The following is a 20,217-nucleotide window of genomic DNA, read 5'->3' as shown; positions in this document are numbered from 1 at the left end:
AAAAAAAAAAAACACAAAACAATTGATCACTATGATTTTTCCGATAACAAAGTGGAACCGCTGAGTTTGAGCAAGCCAATGTAAGTATAAACTAAAATCTGGCTAATATATAGTATTATACAATGTTCTTGCATCAGTATGTGAGGTGGACGCGGAGGCTATGTGTGTGTGTGTGTGTGTTGGGACCGTTTCACTGAGTAATCCTGTAGGTCTGCCAGAAGAATGCCATTTTTAAAGACATCCTTTAAAATCTGCACCCTACTGAGGCCAGTGGTTTCCTCTGTCATTACAGAAGTGTAAACTCCTGGATGTGGGAGATTGAGGGTAATTTCTTACAGATGCAGAGCCTCCTCTGGCTCTCAACTTGGAGATTTAGGGAAAGACAAGATCCAGCCAGGACTTGGACGAGCTGGTCCCAATTCAGGATAGACAAGCTCTGACGATTGAGTCACTGCAGACACGTGCAAGCATGAATCTGTGACTGAACGCAGGTGTATATTACTCATCATGGGCTTATCTGGAAATTATATTATTATTATTATACACAAATGTCCATGACATTCTATACCTATGTAGTCATTGGGTTTGGTGCTGGGATTTGCACACACACCCAGACAAGAGGCACAAAAGTGACGTCTGTGGTCGTTTTTTTTATATATTTTTAGTGCCTTTACTGCTTTTTAATGGCAGAGAAAGAGGGGATATAATTGAAAAGCAATTAATAACCCTTGACATTTCGCTTTCAAAACATGTTTTATGCCAACCCTACTATATTCAAGGTCCATTTTGGGGTAAATATCAAATATCAGAGCAAAAATAACAGCCTTGGCTAGTAAATATCTTTGTACCACATCACATCAATTATTCTTGTCTGTATGTTCTTATCCTTTGTGCCAAGAGCTCTATATAAAGTAAAATAATAATAATAATAATAATACATAGCAAAGTCAGAATTACCTCCTCTCCTAGGTTCACGAAACGGTCGTCCATAAAATGCATTGCTGTTCTGTTGTAAGTAATCTTAAAGATTCCTAAATGCATCTACTTTCGGAAGGCTAAATAAAGTGCTTTTGCTTTCGCCTAGAAACACACAGCGTCTCTCTGACATGGCTGCTTCAACACTAACTGCGGTTACTGACACCATGCCTTCTTTCTTTGCGTGCACATTTGCGGCGGGATTATGCAAATATTTCCACATAGTGGGGTAGATATGTGGGGGCGTGTTAGAATGAGCCGTTTTAGGGGGGCGTGGCAGAGTCTTAACATAAATAAAGAATATCTCTTTGGTTTTGAGACTTTAGCCTTTGCAACTTCAGGGATCTTATCTATGCACAATCAGCTTGTAACACTCCAAAGAGAAAGGAAAACTTGAAATCGCATCATATGACCCCTTTAAATTATTATTATTATTACATTAGGAAACAGTAACTAGGGAATGGTCCGTCATGTCTGCCAACTCCTATAGGCCAAGCTCTGCTGTTGTTTTACATGTGCTACTGTTCCTCTTCTCATTCATTGAAGGGCAGAGGTACGATACTTTTTCATTCAGCATATTGAGCAGGTCTCTGGACAAGCCAGCCAGCGGTTTTATTCATGTATTCCTGTAGATAAGTGTTGTCAGCCACCACACTTTTGCTAAGCCCCCGAAATCCCACTTTCAGGAGCGAAATCCATAAAATTCATCCGACTCTAGCGGATCTAATGAAACATGCTAGCCCCTATAGCACTGATTGATCAGCCAGCGGTCAAAGCCCTGGCCCGGCCACCCCAGTGTCCCGCTCCTCTTGTGGTCCATCTATGATGATAAATTAGCATTAGATGGAGCCTAATGAGTTTACTAAACATTTGGGATTTGCACTAATAAACTGGCAAGCTAGCAGGCTAGCAGTGAGAATGAGCAATCCCCGAGCAGCCCCTTATCTGAGGGACATGACAGTTAAACCATGCGTCCAATCTGCCATCGATTCATCATCCTGGCGCCATTGTGCATTCTTCACAAGAGGATAATTACCCAGCGAGTGCTTCGGAAACGCAAGTGTTTTACACAGAGTGCGAGACCTGGATGTTGCGTGCACACCATGGTATTTACATCTTTACCATCTTTTGCTAGCATTATGCTGCAGAAATGCTAATGCTAAAGAAATGGAGCAAGAGCGAGTCTAATGCACATGCCAATTAAAAATGCTTGCGGCATCTGTCAGCAATAAGACACAAACTAGAATTTATCTCAAAGTTTGATTTAGCCCGCATTACAATGTACGATTGCGCAGCTAAACGGCCTTGCTTTGTGCGTGCAAACAATTTAAGAGTTAAACAAATATTTAGCATGGCTAATGATATTCTATTAAGTCGACCTACAGCAACAACAATCAATCAGCATTGCACCCCATATTTAAAACAATGTAAATTAGCAGCAGCTTTGAGCCGAGTAAACGGCTGATGATGTGTGCTGGATGGCAGACGGGGTTCTGGACGCTGTAATTGCTGGGAATGATTATAATGAGGGTTTGGGAAACTTAAGCAGAGACTCACTTATAATGATAAATAGCCTTGAGCCAGTGTGTGAAACGGGCGGCCTAACCTTTCAACTACACAGCTTGCTGCTGACTTCTGGGCTCGAATGTTTCTGATTCCTTTTCGCCTAAAATGTAATTCAGACTTCACACAGGGCAAGTGCACGCACAGATATACGTCCTCCAGCGCAAGCGAGCGCAATCTACCGTCAAATGTTCATGTGAGATTCGAAAACACGCTTGCGTTATCAGCAGAACCGACCGGTGGCCGATAATCTTTTGACAGAGGGGCCTATATTTAGAGATAACTTGTCAGCTTTAATAAATGATAGTTATTTGCTGCAGTTTTTTTGAAGGTTTCAGAGCCGATGGCCCCTCCCGGGAGCCCATGGGATGGGCGACGGCCAAGGCCCAGTGCCTCTCACAGAGAGATGCTGACGGCGTGTGCCCAATGTCCAGATCGCTGTCCTGCGACCTCAAATTGGCGCGACCAGCACCATGTCCAATACAATCCTCACACTGTTTCCTAACCTAATCTCAGCAGTGTCACACGACAGATTGCCACATTCGGAAAAATGGGAATGGAGGTTGGGTGGGTGGCTGGGAGGGGGTGGTTTAAAAAGAGAAAAGACATGGGAGCCTTGTGTTTTTTTTTAAAAGAGAGAGATCGGAGGGAAGAGGAACGGATATTTCTTCCAAGAGAGACAGCACGCACTCAACACCCTGATCTGATTTACAAACTGCTCCTAATGGCAAACAAATGTTGTGGGTGTGTATTTGCGAATAAGAAAAAGAGAACCGAACGGATCTACAGAGCCAACATCTACCGCAAACCAAAAGCCAGTTATCATGCTTTTACAGCCTAAAACACACACTGACATAGTGTTGACAGAATCAAACAGGACGCTCCATAAACACGCACATGTAAAATAGACAGTGCGGCCGAAAGGAAACCAAACACGTCAATTTAATTTAGCACGAAAACATTCTGCTGCGCCGCAGCGCCCAGGAACTAGAAACGACTGCAGAAGTAGTCAAAATAAAAATAAACATTTGATTTAAAGCATTGTTAGCTATGTGCGCGCAAAGCAGATCTGTTCTGAATCCATCCGTGGTGTGACGTTGGAGCAAAACAGCTTGTGCCGCATTCACAGAGGGAAGCGTCATGAACTTCGGACATGCATTCCAGTCAGTCCTTCCTAAACCAAAACTGATTCAATTTTCCCGGTTGTTATTCAAAAGGAACGTGCACCCGCGCCGGGCTATTGTGTGACAGCACACCCTCTCCAACTGCCCGGGGTGAGTTTTTGTGCACGTCCGCATGCGTGCATGCGTGTGTGTGTGTGGAATCACATTTTTACATACAATAATCATACTTTATGCACGTGAGTATTTGTTGCATGTGAATCCATGCGTACATATGCATGTGTGTGTGCGTGTTGACACGCTCAGCGGGGGTTTTCATATAGCCCAACAAAAGGGGAGTGTCGTTGCTTTGTGCGCTCAATCAAATAAAAGGGGCTTTTTAAAGCACATATGTCCCCTCCAAGGAGTCCTGATTAGACTCTCAATATCTCCACCAGACACACACACACACACACACACACAATCACGCTGGTTGTTGTACACATTTTCACATTTCTCTTCTGATTCGCATCTGCAGCTTTTTCACCACTAAGAGTGTGTGTGGATTTCGTCTGTCACTATAGACTCCTCGGAGCCGGCGTCTTCCGGTTACAAGGCCCATGCAACATGTCTTACAACAACACAGCGCAGGGTTCCCTCCTGTCTACACATGCTAGAGCTATTTCCCCCTTCCCTCTTCAATCCTCACACACAGACCCACATGGCTCAAAAAAAGAAACGCACACATTGCCATTGCCAGTACTATTAGCATGTAGCAGCTAAATCAAGACCATTGATGTTTCTACACTAATAAAGAATCCTAACTTCATTAATTATTAGAAAAACTCCTAAATCTTGATGATTTAAAAAATAAAAGTCCATCTCCTTTCAGACACCAGAGCTGGTTGTTAAAATGACCAAACTATGTGATATAAATACAATTTGAAGCCTTTTGCTATATTTTATGCTTGCCACCTGATGTCAACAAATTTGAATGCAAAAGTGCAAAATCATAACATAGGAAAAAGAGCCTTTCTGATTGGCTAAAAAAAGTTTGACTGAATGTTTTGTACAATTTGCAGCAACAATGTCCGTGATTACTCTCAGGAAGAAGAAAAAAGTTACAAACTCATTGCAGAACCTTTAAAAATAACGCTTCCTCAATGGTTCATTGCAGCACTTCCGAAGTTTTTTTTTATTTATTTTTTTTATTAATCCTTTTTAATTCTATATAGGGTTTTTTGAGATCAAAAAAGTTTTTCATTAAAAGTAAGCTAGCAACACAAAGATCATGGGTTTTGTTATACAAACTAATAAAATCACTTTGGATTAAAGCATCTTCCTAATGTAAATGTGAATATAGTTTGCTTACAAAAAAATTTAATTATTTTTTTCCTATTGAAATCAGGCTGCAAAACTAGCCGGGAGCCTAATTTTTAAAAGTGTAGCAAGTAGCAATGATTATTTTTCAGATAGGAGAATGTTTACCTCTGTCCGTAGAGGACATTGTTATAAATAAAGAGTTGCTGCGCACACCTGTGTACCTGCAGCAGTGAGGCTGTTACCTGGCCAGAGATATATCTGCTGTCTGCAACCTCATTAATCAGGTCTAATGGAGCTCCGATGCTCTCCTCCTCTCACACGTGTGTATCTGCGAACATAAACACACATATATACGTGCATACGCATCCTCCAAGACTGCTGTGGCTCTACTGGAGGTACAAGGACTTTCCGAATAAAACATTCATACACATACACGGTCTGTTGAATGTCACCTGGACAAGGTAAGATATAAATAAATAAAAATATTACTCTCGTGGCTGGAGGCAAAAGCAGCAGTTCAAGTGCCCTCTACCGTACCGCTCTGTTTCACACATCCTGCATGGTTGTATTTCCTATTAAACTTGAAGTTCGGGCGGGACATACCAGGGATATTGTACTTCGATTTGAGCAGCGCTTAATTTACGTCACAGCATGATTTGCTACTTACTATACTAGTCAGAGTCATGTGACATCAGGGGGAGGGACATTCTCCTTTTATAGATCATTTGATTGGACAACAGTTTTGATACTATCAGAGAAATCTGCACAAATTGTATATTTAGGGCAGCTTGTCACTGGGGGAGTACCCTTAAAAAGACAACTTTGTACCTTATCTACCTTTAAAAGGTGCATAGGACCTTATTGTAGTACTGCAAAACCTTAAGGTACTACTATGAAACTTTTAGCTGTAAATAAGGTACAAAGATACTCTCACTCCCTACAGGTACAACCTTTGCATATTGTTCTGAGAACTGATATGTTGAAGATAACAGCTCAGTTTGGTTCATCAAATCTGCTAAATGTGTATTTTGTCTACGTTTAGAAGTGCATAGAAGGTCTCAAAGCTAATAAACAAGGACTAAAGCCACAGAACTCCCCACAAGGTGGGTAAAACAGGCCTTTCTTTGGGAGGAAAAAGACAGGCCGGGGAATTAACACTTAACACGGGCTTAATTACGTCACGCACGCGCCTGTGAAAACCTGCCATTCAAGAGCATTGGTAAATAAACCTCTCTTTACAGATGATCCAAATGTGTCTCGCTCCAGACAGCCCTCTGTTCCAGCGCTGATATGCAATTAAAATCATCTCCAAAATTCTCCTCGACAGGACGGGCCCAAGCCAAAAATGTAAATGACATTAAGGGAGACAATGAATTGAATTTTGTTTAATGTCCCTTTTGCTGGTGCTAATTTACATAGCGCTTTTCCAACAAAAGCTCTGACCTTCTAAATGCTGGCATTTGATCAGCTCTGAGAGCGGGACTGTGCGCGGATGAGAGGAAGGGGGTCTTTTTAAGTAGCCTGGTCGGAGAAGATACAAACAAAAGGGCAAATAAACTGAGGAACGATCTGTGTTGGTTTTTAAAGATTAAAAAAAACCCGCAACAGGCAGAGTACGAACACAAATTTTCCCCCGGCATATGGCTCCAGGAAGACCTAGCTAATAACCAAGCGTAATCCCTTCTGGAAAGGTCCTCCGGTACGAAAAATTAATGAATGTTTAGCTAAATCAGCATCGGGACCCAAATACCACGTGGTCCGAACAGGTGCAGAAGCCTCAGCGAAATGAGCTACATAAACCGTCCTGCTTCACAACTGTGTACTCTGACAAAAAAAAAAGTCAATGTCATGAATTATTCAGTTGAGGGAGGGGGTTGGCTGTCAGAGGTCAGCATGTCTTGACCTTTCTGACAGAAAGTGAAAGGGAGATCGGTTGGCTAGGAAAACCCTGATCGTTCTTGAGTCAGAGGGGTATTATTAGTTTTTGGACCGATACGGGGGCGGTAAATGATCCAACGCCTCGCGCTTGACATGTGCGTTCAAGACATCACCTACAAGAGTTCGAGTCTAGCCGTAGAACTCCTCATTTCAGAGGCTCAATCTATCTTTCAAAAAATACCAATGAATAATCTATGGCGAAGCCGGGACGGGTTGTGAAATATTTAAAGAACCATTGAGGTTGAAATTTTGTAACAGCTGTGAAATACAACCAAGTTTTTCTCGTTTTTTTTCTTCTTCTCCTCGTGAAGAACCTAAAGCTGCACCAAAGTCCAAGAGAAATAGTATAAACAGATGTCTGGCTTGACTACAGGAAAATAGGACACATTTGGAATGATAAGTCTCCTAAACTCCATTGAAAATGCCAGAATCAAGCGGGTGCCAGTTATTGTCCAAGCCCGTGCCAACGAGCAGTATGCCTGGCCCATGTGCCATCTGGGAGAATGTGGCTGAAAACGTTATTGATAATGGATCACCAGATCTTCTGGTCACCATAGCCCTGTTTAGCAGAACATTCTCTTCCTCTATCTGTCTGTCTATTTATCTATCCCCAGTCCAACCCAGTAAAATGTTTTGATTCTATTGCAGTCGACCCTCGCACGATCTACTTCCTGTGCACACAAATGCTTGTTTATAAATGGTGACTGAGCATGCATGTATCTTAGCTATGCATAAAACTCCCTGGTGTACTGTAATGTTCCACTTTTTCCTCAGAGACTAGGAAAAAAGACGGACCTAACAAGACATAACCCCACAGGATTAGTTTTGTGATTACAAATTAGCTTTATATCATACACCCCACCTGCACGAACGCTTCAGTCATTTGAGGTTCGTGTTTACGAGCGTTCCGGGCTCTCCCGGCCGCCTTGTTCTCTGAGCGTCGGATAAAATCATCTGTTCACAGTTGTGATATGCAGACAATGCAGTCGGCTAATGAAGCACATCTGCTTTAGTGATCCGACAGAACGGATCGCCCCTCTATGAAAACGATCCTCTCGAGTCTTTCAGACGCCTCACAATCAAAATGTGAGCTTTTTTATCCGTCGTTTCAACCTACCACAATATCCCTCATATTGCCGAGTATCCGACTTTCTTTGCGGTGTTCTCCTTTTCCTCTTTTACTAGTGTTACACATATTGTTCACCAGATTGAAGCACAAAGCGCCAAGACATCCGATCCATCCACCTCTATTTAGCCACAACACAAAGCCTAGCAATTTATGGGACGAGTCAATGCAGTAAATATCAGTGAAACCCTGTTATAAAGTGTTTGTGTTCTTTTAAAGGTAAATACATTGTATAAGCCATGGCCAGTGGGGAGAATCGACTCTGACTGCCTGAGACTCTTTTCAGGATCTGCTAAGAGGAAGTGATATGCGTTTTATCTTCTGTTCAGAAAACCAAAACAAATCCTCCTCCTCCTCGCTGGGACTCCTCTTTTCCTTTTTTTCTCTCGCCCCACTAGCTTTTCTTTCTCCTGCGGTTGAGTTACAGTGAGTGCATGAATGTTGGTCCTGTAACTAATTACTGTTCGCACACTGTCAGAGCTCTTCAGCACGTCTGTTTAAACAAGCTAATCATTTAATGCAAAGATAACCAAGGTTACTGGGATTGATTCACACTCTTTGAGAGTGTTTACAGAAGAAGATGTAGGAATTCATATTCCACTTAAAAAAGGTTAAATAGGGGCTCTGTTCCAAAAGCTAGTCAGCTGCCTACATTGGTAACATTTTACAGCATCATTATGCTGATGTGAATAAATATTTAGCATTGATGCTACCTCATAAGACACCACATTTTAGCCAGATTGTAAGGCAGCATTGCTTATTCACGGACAAGAAAGTCCCAGAATGCAATAAATACATTTAAAATTTGTGAAAAATCTAAAAAGTATCAATGAAAATTAACTATTTTATGCTTATTAAAGCATTGTGGAATTAGCTTAGCAACATGTTAATGTTAAACTCTTCTCAAATGTGATTCAAATGTCTGTTGCTGACTATGTACAGCATTTAGTGAATGCTGCTTAAAGCAGAAAACAAGACAGCTTACTAGGCTTCATAACAGAGCGATGGATTATGATTCAAATCAAATATTGATTATGAAATAAAAAACTTCTACTCTAAAACTGAATCAAACAGCCTCTCCTCACATGAACCAGTTCACTCACATTATTGTGTAGTAAGGCAGGGTTTCCACATTACGACCACATGACGTGAGAGCGGGAAACGCTCAGACCTCCAAACACGCAAGCACGGCCATAATTTCGACACGCAGGGCATGAGTCCTTTTTACCGACGCTTCACACACTTCATGCACGGTGAGTGACAGCGACAACTGGTCACTGCTATTTGATTACTAATAAGAGAGATGTTCCCTCTGTCAGATACCAAACATTCTAAGCAAACAGCTATTTCAGCAAGTCAAACATTAGCATTGCTATCCACTGGTGGCGCATATTTCGTTCCCCGGCTTTACCCATCATCTCGCCCTCCAATCTAATTTCCCACTCAGTGGACAGGCAAGTTTGTGATCGGGAGATAACTTTGCAACAGCTACGGCGAGAAAACAAGACTCTCACTGCTGGCACCGCTTGTTGGTTATTCATGGCTCTTTACAGCAGATGGAAACAGAGAGACTCCTGGCTTTATGGAGCAAGGTAGGCTTGTTCTAGCTCACTAATCTCCAAGAGGCCCGGACTCCAGCAGCCAGCGCTCCCTGTCACATTTACCGTTTCAGCCGCGAGTCCAAAACCTGCCCTGCCGTAATCCACGTACGTGCTGCCACCACAGGGATAATTGGACAAAAAGGAAGAAGTGTAAGTCTCGCCGAGTAAGTGTAACCTTGAGCCAGACTCACAAAGAGAAACATAAGCTGCAGAAAAAAAGAGAAAGAACGTCAATTACCCACTCGGCGGGAGCCGGTGTGTTTGAACACGCTTTCCCTAATGTGATCAACATGCAACCGCCAACAGCCAGCCCAGAAACATTACTCATTTCCCACCGGCAGCACTACAGAGCGCAACGTAAAGATGCCTTTTTGCCTCGAACATGCATGTTCGGAGATGCAACGTTACTGCTCAGCTGCGGCACGCAGTCGTGCCACAAAGCCAGCAAGAGGCAGTGCACTGTTTACAGAGAAGATAAGCAGAGCAGTTGTTAACAAATTACGATGAAAGGGTTGAGAATTTAAAGACAAACGCTCTCTCGATGCGGCGAACTGCTTGCAAGTCTCGAGGAAAGCACGTCCCTGACAACTCACCAGCAATTACGCGGCCCCTAAAGACACCCCGCGTCAACCCACCTGCGCGGCACGCCGCACAACAACACGGGGCAAACCCGGGCCAGGATGCTGGGCCGCAGCGCCCTACGCTCACAGGAAGCAGAAAGATAGTCTTACCTGTCGATGATCACAGGGTCTGAGGGCGTTTCGTTCCTGTTTCCGCAGCTTTTTTTGTCACAACACCGACTTGGGGAGAAGAACACAGGGAGAGAGAAAAGGAGACATGAGATGAGATATGAGAGAATCAGCAAACAGCTTGCATGTGTCTTTCGTCTCCGAGCACCGTGTGTTTCGATTTATTCATCTGACACGCTCTCTCGTCCTCTTTTCTAGCTAACCGCCGAGGTGTTTGGCGTAGGTTCTGGCTGAGCCGGATGGTGTTGGTGGCTGCGGTTCTCGCAGATGCGGGCGGCGGGTAAACACGGAGCCCGGCGCTGTGGCTGAAGGAGGGAAAACAGCATGTTTTTGGTGTTTGTCTTAGTGCTGAGAGGAGGAGAGGGGGTGCCAGGAGGCTGGGAGGGGGGAAAGCTCTCTCTCAGCCCCAGCTTTTGTTTACCTCTAATTGTCAAGCTGTTGTGTCTGGAGAGGATGCAAGATGCCACCTTCAACCAGGATTTCTGTGGGGCACTTATTAATTACCAGCTCAAAAAGCCTCCATCAGTCTCCTACAATGTGCCAATGCCTCCATTTTGAGGCCCTGAAGATGCTTCCATTATGCTTGCTTTAATTAATGTTGAAATTACAGAGAAAAAAAAAATGCCTCTTGAATTTAAAGAAGCCTACTTGTATAATGGTTACATGTCTAAGTGAGCCAAATTAACACCATATGGTATAGAAAACACGTAAAGCTCCTTAAAGCTGACAGCTAACGTGATTAAGGTATGTCTATGGACCTCTGCTTGGGACTCAGAAACGCATCCGTGCGGTTTTGACGCAAGCAACAAAGTGCGGAACTTTCTTGATCGTTAAACGAGGACCCGTAAGCTCTTAAAAGTTTGAAGCGTTTTTAGCTCGCGCGCAGAAGGATGTGGCGTGACCCCTGCGCACTGTTCTGATTCCTTTCCGATTTGGTGGAAAATTGAGTGCTTGCTTCCATAAGCGTCTGGTTCTCTTTCAGTGTAGTTGTTTTATTAATCGTAATTTTTCTCATTTTAAAATAACCACAGGATAAGGATATCTCTGTGGCGTGTGCGTAAAAATCAGAACAGACAGAGTGGCGCACGATTAAAATACTGAGGATGAAAAGCCACTTTCCAAAAAAAAAAAGGCCCGAGAGCGCACACACGCGTCTGCATTTGAGCCGACCGCTGTGTGTGTGTGAATTTCAATTCATCCTCTATAGTGTTAAAAGTCCAGTGAAACCATTCATAAGTCCGATGTCACAAAATGATCCGGTCAGATTTGCGCTTTTGAAGTAGAACTTCTGAAACTCGCAGAGCAGGGCGCAAAGCGAACCGTAAATCATTACGCATAAGCCGCCTGACAATTCTGAACATTTGGATTCTTTTCAGCGTATCCAGGCAGATCTATTCAGGGATTCATTGATTTTCTGTAAGGCTGATGCTCGGAGGCCTGGACGGGCCTACATCATGTGCGTTACGCATTTATGAAAACATGACAAGACATTATGGCTGATAAAATTCAATTACGCAGTCAAATGTAATAGTTTATAATTATCTGAAAATGAAAAAGATGTTTCTTTTTTCTTACCTGCACATAATTTCGTGTGTGAGAAGAACTCGGCACATTTCTGGGTTTTTATCTTGACCTTCATAAATAATAGCCTTGAAATAAAAGTCACAGTGAAGACGTTTTAAACAAGTGGACAACACATAAAATATAACATTTAAAATATTAAATATAAAACCGCATTTCTCCAGCAAAGAAAAAAAAATACTATGAAATTAAACATAAAATAATAAAATGTGGTTTTATGCCACAAAGTTAAATTTCATCAATTACAAATCGACAAGAAAAGGTGCGTAAATAAAATCCATTTAGCCCACATACATTGTTAAACAATGTTTTATCTGTAAACCAACACACATGCCCACATTCAAGATAGAGATAACCTTTGTGTTATTAATTTGCATAAATAAATATGATGTTTGAAATGAATATCAACACTTGGCCGGTCATTGCGATGACAAATTATACCACATGCATATCACTTTAGAAATGAAGAGTCGCATATGCTTCTGTTTAGATCTGTGCGCTATTTATTTGGGGAATGATAACAGAAATCACATAGATGTCACTTCTCCGACGCAGATGGCCGCGGTAAATAATACCCATAACCGTACACATCAACGCGGTTATAATCTGCAGATATTTAGGGGTAGAGTGCTAATGGGCAATCTGTTGTTTATTTTGAGCCGCTAACAATGATTTTTCTTTAGATAAAAAGCGGTGTCGGGGGGTACGCTTGAGTAATTTTTGAGCATTGGCTTTAACAGATGGCGTTTGGAGCTGTAGGTGCGCACGGGCCTTGGTGCTTTCTGCGCGTTCTGTCTCACTCTCTCTTTTTCTCTCTCCCTCCCTCCCTCCCTGTTTGCCCTGCTCCCGTTATGATGTACTGTGCAAGAGCGCACTCCAACGCGTCCTTCCGTGGGATCCGTGGGGCGCGTTGGAGTGCGCTCTTGCACAGTACACCATTGCAAAAAAACAATGAAACAAACAAAAAACATTCACTTTTATATAAATACACAGTAGGCCTATTGTTAGTACATATAAATGTATGAAAATCCAAGCACTGTTGTATACACATAAAACTGGAAAGGAAAACAAAAACGCATGCGTGCGTAAATAAACACACGGTGCAAAAATAAATTGCTTTAAATATATGAGAACTTATTATAACGTATAGTAGCAATTAGCTCCCTTTTGAATTTTAATTTGCCAGCTGCATGCTGAATGCAAGCGTTGGTTTGTATTTCTGATTACATTAATTCTAATAATCATTAATTCTATTAAGACATATCTAACAAACATAAAAATTAAAACCGTTACCCCAAATCTAGAAATTCCAAATAACAAAATAAGCACTAGATAGAATTTATCAGACATTGCTTTATGTGTCCTTATTTATTTTCCTGCCTCTCACTGAAAATATACGGAAAACCATAAAGTGTCTGTTCAGCGCCATTGACTCTTTGATCATGTTCAGCTCCATTCAGAGGCGCCTCAGATAAAACCTTCATATTTTCTCTCCTGTGAAGCCAAACGATGGATAAACTACAGATAACAAGAGCCTCAAAATCAAGCTAAAGATCCGCCCTGTTCTTGAGAGGCTGAAATGGACAATGGAAATGAGCTGAGAGTGATTTCAGAGAACATCAGAGTACAATATGAACTCAAGTGTCTGTCTCGCGCCTGGAGCTTTATTTTTATGCCTTTAACCAGATCTAATTACAGCACAACAAAAGTGAGTTTTCACGTGCGACAGCGCGATATAACGACACACTGAAATTTAGTAACTGAATGTCAATTAAGAAATATTGCACTGCCAGATAAAAAAGTGCATTTGAATTTTATTTTATTTTATATTAAATACAAAGCATCTATGATATAAAATTATTAAAATAATTTCCATGCATTATAAATTATCATTGTTGTGCTTCACAAGCACAAGCATATGAGCTATATATTGTCTCAGATTAAAACACGATTAAATAATAATAAATAAAAAAAACAGCCTAATGAGCGCAATACAGAAATATAGGATTTGACAAATATGCGAGAGCAAGACTATAATGTGGCTCATTAGAAACTAATCGGTATAAATAATAAAGAAATTTAATAACACTTTAGGTTATTTTCCCTTTATCCTCAGTTTATTATTATTATTATTGTTGTATTTTAAATGCGTAATTTAAAAGTATATATATATACGTATTTTTGTGCCCTCCACAATTTCATTAATTCGCAATAAATTATCAAGCAGCTACACGAGAAGCAGATAAAAAAATTGCATTTTAATTTTTTTTATTTTATATTAAATACAAAGCAGCTATGATATAAAATTATTAAAATAATTTCCATGCATTATAAATTATCATTGTTGTGCTTCACAAGCACAAGCATATGAGCTATATATGGTCTCAGATTAAAACACGATTAAATAATAATAATAAAAAAACAGCCTAATGAGCGCAATACAGAAATATAGGATTTGACAAATATGCGAGAGCAAGACTATAATGTGGCTCATTAGAAACTAATCGGTATAAATAATAAAGAAATTTAATAACACTTTAGGTTATTTTCCCTTTATCCTCAGTTTATTATTATTATTATTATTGTATTTTAAATGCGTAATTTAAAAGTATATATATACGTATTTTTGTGCCCTCCACAGTTTCATTAATTCGCAATAAATTATCAAGCAGCTACACGAGAAGAAACACGTGGTAATGTGATTCATATTAAATTAAATCCGCCAAATAACCTCCCCCATTAATCAGAGCAACCCAAAATACAGCCACGGCTTTACATTACAGTGTTCACAGCACATGTGAATATAACGAGCTTACAGCATCAATAACAATAAAAGCTCTGCATCTCCAAAAAAAAAAATATTACATAAGGAGAAGATGATGTATTTGCTTATTTTGTATTTACTTATGGAAACATGTATACTGTAATATGAAGTGTGACCAAAGCACGTGCAACAAAATATGACACAGATTATAAATATAAATACACACACGCAAGAGAAAGGAAAAGTTCTTACCTGTTTTGTCATGGAATCGATTAACCGAACATAAAGATCCTGTTCTGTTCTGACGCCTGTGGGAAATTATTTTTGTTTTTCAATGTGGAAAATGTCTGGTAAAAAAAAAAAAAAACTATACAAAGTTTCCTCGGAAAAAAAAAGAAGCTGAAAGTATTCTTGAAATTCACTAATAGAAAAAAAAACATCATCGAAGGTTTGCCATCTACTAGAATTACATTTGTGGAATAAACTGAACTACATTTTTAGGAAACTAATACGGCTCCATTGAGAGAATAAAACACTTGTAAATCTATCCTTGCTGAATAGAGAAATTTACACTTACCGTTGCTGTACAATAGTTGTATTTTGTAATGTATCCCATTGTTAGTTTTTTCACTGTTAGGTTCCTGAAAATAAGCATTTGTTTGGGGTCAGATTGGCATTATTGGGTTGTTGAGAATTTTATTTTAGTGTGTTTATGAAATGCATGCATTTTTTTTTTTGTCTGTATGCATGTTCCCTCAGCATCTTTACGCTTTTAAAACCCAGCAACTCTATTTAAGGTTGTATTTAGTAGATTAATTCCTGGCAATAATGTGTATAATGCATATCTATTTTTGTTTTTTTCTGTGAAATCCGTCAAAGCGGTTTAATGGCGCACGTGTTTCCAAAGATCTAGAAGTGTGGAAGTTTTAAGGTGAAAATTCAAAGCAGTATTCCAGAGTGCCGCTTACTTTATCCTTTTCCACAAAGTCCACAAAAACTGTCCTTTCGATCTCCACTGGCTGTCCCTGTCTGTCATAAAGCGCCAGGACGAAGTGGAAAAAATTGGATTTTCTGAGGTTGGATGGCGGTTGTTTCTCATAGTGCGCCCGTGCCAGACCAACTCCACTGCGGGGAAAAAACGAGACACCAGTGTGGGTTAAAACAACAGGCGTACACTTGAGATATAGATAGATGTAGATAGAATGAAAACATAGGAGAATTCTTGATTTGTCACTTAAACTGTAATATGATGTAATGAACAGGGGAAAGCGGCGAAGAGGTGCATGGGGAGATTGTAATTGATACATGGCATATTGGGGATTTAGGGGTCGATCTGAGAAATGCATTAAAAAATCGGATGATTTGGCAAACGTACCGCTCGCCGGCCGTGTTCGCATCCACCACCCCAGCCGTGTGCATCCACGATCGGACCGGATTCATGCCACTGCCCAGCGGTTCCTCTTTCATAGTGGTCCCCCCTCTTGGTATATTTTCCTGAATCCCAAACATTAAAAGAGTTCGCGTGCAACCGACTTCCAGCCAAAGAGATGAAATGAGAGTGTGAGCGATGGCGCGTCGTCTCTCCAAGAGCCCCTTCGGATAGCCGTGAGAGTTTGTTTGGGATTTGTCGAAAAGAGAAGAAGAAAAGAAAAAGCAGTCCCGACTCCTTCTTCAGTCCGCCCTGCGCTGGCACCACATGAACGATTCAGTGCTTAAAGATTCTCAAGCCTCTCCAAGCAGCTTGTTTGGATAGATGGAGATCCTCCCGTGGAAGAAACGAAACAAGTCGCGCAAATAGCAGGGATATTAGACTCGTTTTAATTCAGTTAAACATTTCTTGCAACTTTCTGTTGTTGTTTTTGTTGTTGATGATGATGATGATGATGGTGGTGATGCTCTTAGCTTGGTTGCATCCTATAACAACAGCATCAAAAAAAGGCTTCGGGACACTGCTGAATCCACCACTTCTGGCTCCAAAAGACAAATAAACGCGTAAATGATCACCGTGGAGGTGTTCCCGGACACGGGAGAGGATGATGAGGGGCCTTTAGCGCGTCTTTGCAGAATGGATGGAAGCATACAAAACTCAACCCTCTATCCCCCAGGACTGGAACCTTTCCCGGGAGCCAAAAACTCCAGACCCACGGGATCCAGGCTGTCAGAGGATGACGCGCACGTGGGCGTGGCTTTGCCCATACATGGAGAGGATTGACGCTTCCTGTCGCTGGGCTTTAAGCTTGGACCGTGAGTACATACTCGACTGGAGTCGCTGCTGCTGCTGCTGCTGCCGCTACTGCTTTTCCAGTGCGCATCGTGTCAAGTAATCATCAGAGAGGAACACAAATGAATGATAATTAAAGCCCGCGAATAAAGCGCGGCGCGCGGGAACTATATTTCCTGAAAAACTGCCATGCAAGTTTATAGAGTGCAAAAGAGCACTGACTGACCACCCATCCGCTGCAAGTGGTTTCCAGAATAAAAAAATAAAAAGTCTTACTGGGCCATCATCACTATGACAGCGGTGCCAAACGTCCCTGACGCGAGCCTCCAAATCGATTCACTTTGATTACTCTCAAATCAGGAAGGTTTACTGGCATTTTAAGACTACATGCTCCTTATAATAAACACCATGGGCATCTGCATAATGGCGTAATGCGCGTCTTAAATTATGGCAACGTGTACCGCTTGAATCTAAGACCCGGTTTGCGTGCGTGGAGCGAGCCGAGGCGATGTCAAACTCCTAGTCCTAGCGCGTACTCGCTTAATTTTGAAAATTATTGCAGAATTACATCTGAAAGTGTGAAGGGACTCGGGGGAAACATTGCGTCCACCCTCTCCTTCTATGCGCAAGAAGTAGGATGTCTTTTGAAATAAAAATATAATCATTTATCAAGACAATAAGGGTAATTTTTTTCCTTTCATTTCGTAAGGTGCTCGTGTCTCCGATATTGACAGACTCTGCATGCATGTTAATATTTGAATTAATGGGGGAAAATGGAAGTCCGATGTTGGTTATCTGGGGACCCTGTGCGCTGGAGGGAGGGATGGATGGATGGACTGAGAGAGGAGAAGAGAGATGTGTTTTACACTGCAATCTATTCTGCTAGTGTTGGGGGTTAATGACTATTGCCAAAGATAAGTGAATTATCAAAGCTGTTGCTCTTGCCTCGACTCAAAATCCATCACATTGCATCGTCGTCTAATTAAATACGTAAGTAATAAAATTGTATTTTACGACAATTTAAGATTGATATGCTTTTTGTCTTTAATTCGCAATGACTTTGATCCATGCATACACTGAATGCCTCTGTGAACTTTAATGTTAAATGGCACTCTAAATGATGATGATTATTATTTGTCTTAATCACGAAACAGTTGTTTTGTTTCACGTGAAATGTGCTTATAATTACTGTTATCAAAAATTCGACTAAAATTACGCGCGTGCTAATAAATAAACCTAAAGTTTCCGGAGACCTATTTGGCATGTGATTTTTTTGTTTTTATTTAAAGTGGTATTATTTGTATTTTATCCAAACCTTTTCTAATTTACCATGATAAATATTTCAGGTTTGCTAACCCTAGGCCTAATCTACAGTATCTCTAATGCAGATTACACGCCAAAGCGATTTCAATCTGATTACCAAATTAGGGTTTTAGTCTAAATCCCTTTAAATCTGATACTGTTGACTAGAGAAGTTCAACAATCCCATCGCGTAGGTAACGATCCCGTCCTAAAAAGGCGTTTTAACCCTTATTTGACAACAAATGCAGCTGCCCCTCTATTTTGGAAGATATTAGGCGAAAATGAATGCAAATCTGTGTTCAGAAGCCATCTGGCCGGAGACTGGAGAATCAGCTGCTCGCCTGAATCCATCTCGGCTCATTTCTGAGGCTCATCTGGAGCCCGGAGCCAAAGCGTGCAAAATGCGCTCTTTAATTCACCAACTTTCACTTTCGCTCCTCTACGTTTGAAAATAAAGTGCGGGACAAATGTATGACACAAAAAAATCCGGCGTGTTTATTGTGATAACCGCTTTAATTGCGGTTTTACATTTCCAAAGTGTCAGATGTGTCAGTTTTTGTTAGGCAAAAAATATTTAAAGGTGCAGCTAAAATATCTACTGCATGCAAAATATTCTGTAGAAAAAAGACAGTTTGCACCACTAAAAGGCTTATATGGTTTGCATTACATAATAATAATAATAATAATAATAATCATCATCAAATATTTAATATTTTTTATTGTTTAGTATTGTTGACGATAATAAAAATTTGCTAAGTTATAGGTTGTTCAGATCAGGGTTCATGGGTTCTTTTTAGAAAAACATCTTTCTAAAATGTTCTAGTATGACACGTAAAAGCTTTTTGCTTCTAACTGGAACGTTTATTTTATTTTATTATTATATATATTTTTTTTTTAAGTGAACGCTGCGGATTGAGCTCTATTCTGTCTGCCCATGTTAGATCTTATTAATCTTTGAGAGAAATTTGATGAAGAGCGCCTCCTCTCGACGCATCCGTGGAACAGCGTTTGAGATCACAGCACAATTAAACGGGTGGAGAGCACTAATCAATAGCCTAATATCGATCAAACATGAGCCAATCAGTTTCTGATTCTCTTTTAAAGAGTGCCAGAATTGATCACTTCACAATTGTCGTGCATTGGATGTGCTTGCAATCATCAAACAGTCCGAATTTAAAAAGACGATGAGAAAGACTTAAAAACAAAATAACAAAAGGCGAAGTCTGATATGGTTATCAAATGTTAAGGAACAAATTATAAACCTTATTTCGCAGATTAAAGTGTCCAACGTAAATTAATTAGCCAACACATAAATGCATGCATTTAACAAATAGCCTATAATAATAAAAAAAAACATTAAAACTCCAATAGAAGTATTGTATCGTGCACACGCCGTCGTGTCCAATATCTGCTGATGCTTTTATTTGCAGACAAAAAAAATAAAAAATCTCCATATCCAGCAGCATCTGTATCGTGCAGAAGCACAAAGTGCATGTGCTGCAGAATGCATGTGTTATTTCTGTGTGAAACAGATCGTGCTGAGGGCACCTTCACTGTGAAAACAGGTTTCGATTAGGTAATTTTAGATATTGTAATTGGCTTTAATTAAACATGTATCGCGCTAATTAACTCAGATTTTTGCTCAGCCGCTGGGACTCTCGTGTCGGCTTTGATACAGTCGAGCAGATGTCCCAATACAACTCCAGTGACAATTATAAACTTCAGCTCTATAGTTGGCTGGAAAGAACTTCAATCCTTATATGCTGCCTGACGACATTAAACAGGTCACCATTGCTGTACGTTCCATACACATTTATTTAGTTAAAATAGAAGTCCTATTTATTTTAAACTAGTTACGTATGTATATCTTTATTCGAGTTGTTAAAATGTAATCTTTTGAACGTAACATTTTAAATAGCCTACACACTGCACGAGACCAACTTTTATATATATATATATATATATTATTAGCTT

The 20,217-nt window shown here is 40.6% G+C and overlaps 1 protein-coding gene across 8 annotated transcripts in view; it reads right to left on the bottom strand.

Moving 5' to 3' along the window:
* LOC107706609 (transcription factor COE3-like) overlaps positions 1–17,226 on the bottom strand; it is a 101,782-nt gene extending 84,556 nt beyond the window's left edge. For all 8 annotated transcript variants that reach the window (XM_016510363.1, XM_016510366.1, XM_016510367.1 and 5 more), the window contains exons 1-6: positions 16,096–17,226; positions 15,689–15,845; positions 15,298–15,361; positions 14,973–15,028; positions 11,951–12,024; positions 10,358–10,426 (exon numbers count right to left, since the gene is read on the bottom strand). In XM_016510363.1, coding sequence (XP_016365849.1) covers positions 10,358–10,426; positions 11,951–12,024; positions 14,973–15,028; positions 15,298–15,361; positions 15,689–15,845; positions 16,096–16,229 — 554 coding nt within the window. In that variant the 5' untranslated portion in view covers positions 16,230–17,226. The remainder of the gene's footprint in view (positions 1–10,357; positions 10,427–11,950; positions 12,025–14,972; positions 15,029–15,297; positions 15,362–15,688; positions 15,846–16,095) is intronic.
* Between the last annotated feature and the right edge of the window lie 2,991 nt (positions 17,227–20,217).

Source organism: Sinocyclocheilus rhinocerous, unplaced genomic scaffold, assembly GCF_001515625.1.
Source record: "Sinocyclocheilus rhinocerous isolate Xijiao unplaced genomic scaffold, SAMN03320098_v1.1 scaffold2189, whole genome shotgun sequence".
Lineage (NCBI taxonomy): Eukaryota > Metazoa > Chordata > Actinopteri > Cypriniformes > Cyprinidae > Sinocyclocheilus > Sinocyclocheilus rhinocerous.
Note: the sequence above shows the minus strand (reverse complement) of the source record. Positions and strands in the feature narration are given on the sequence as shown.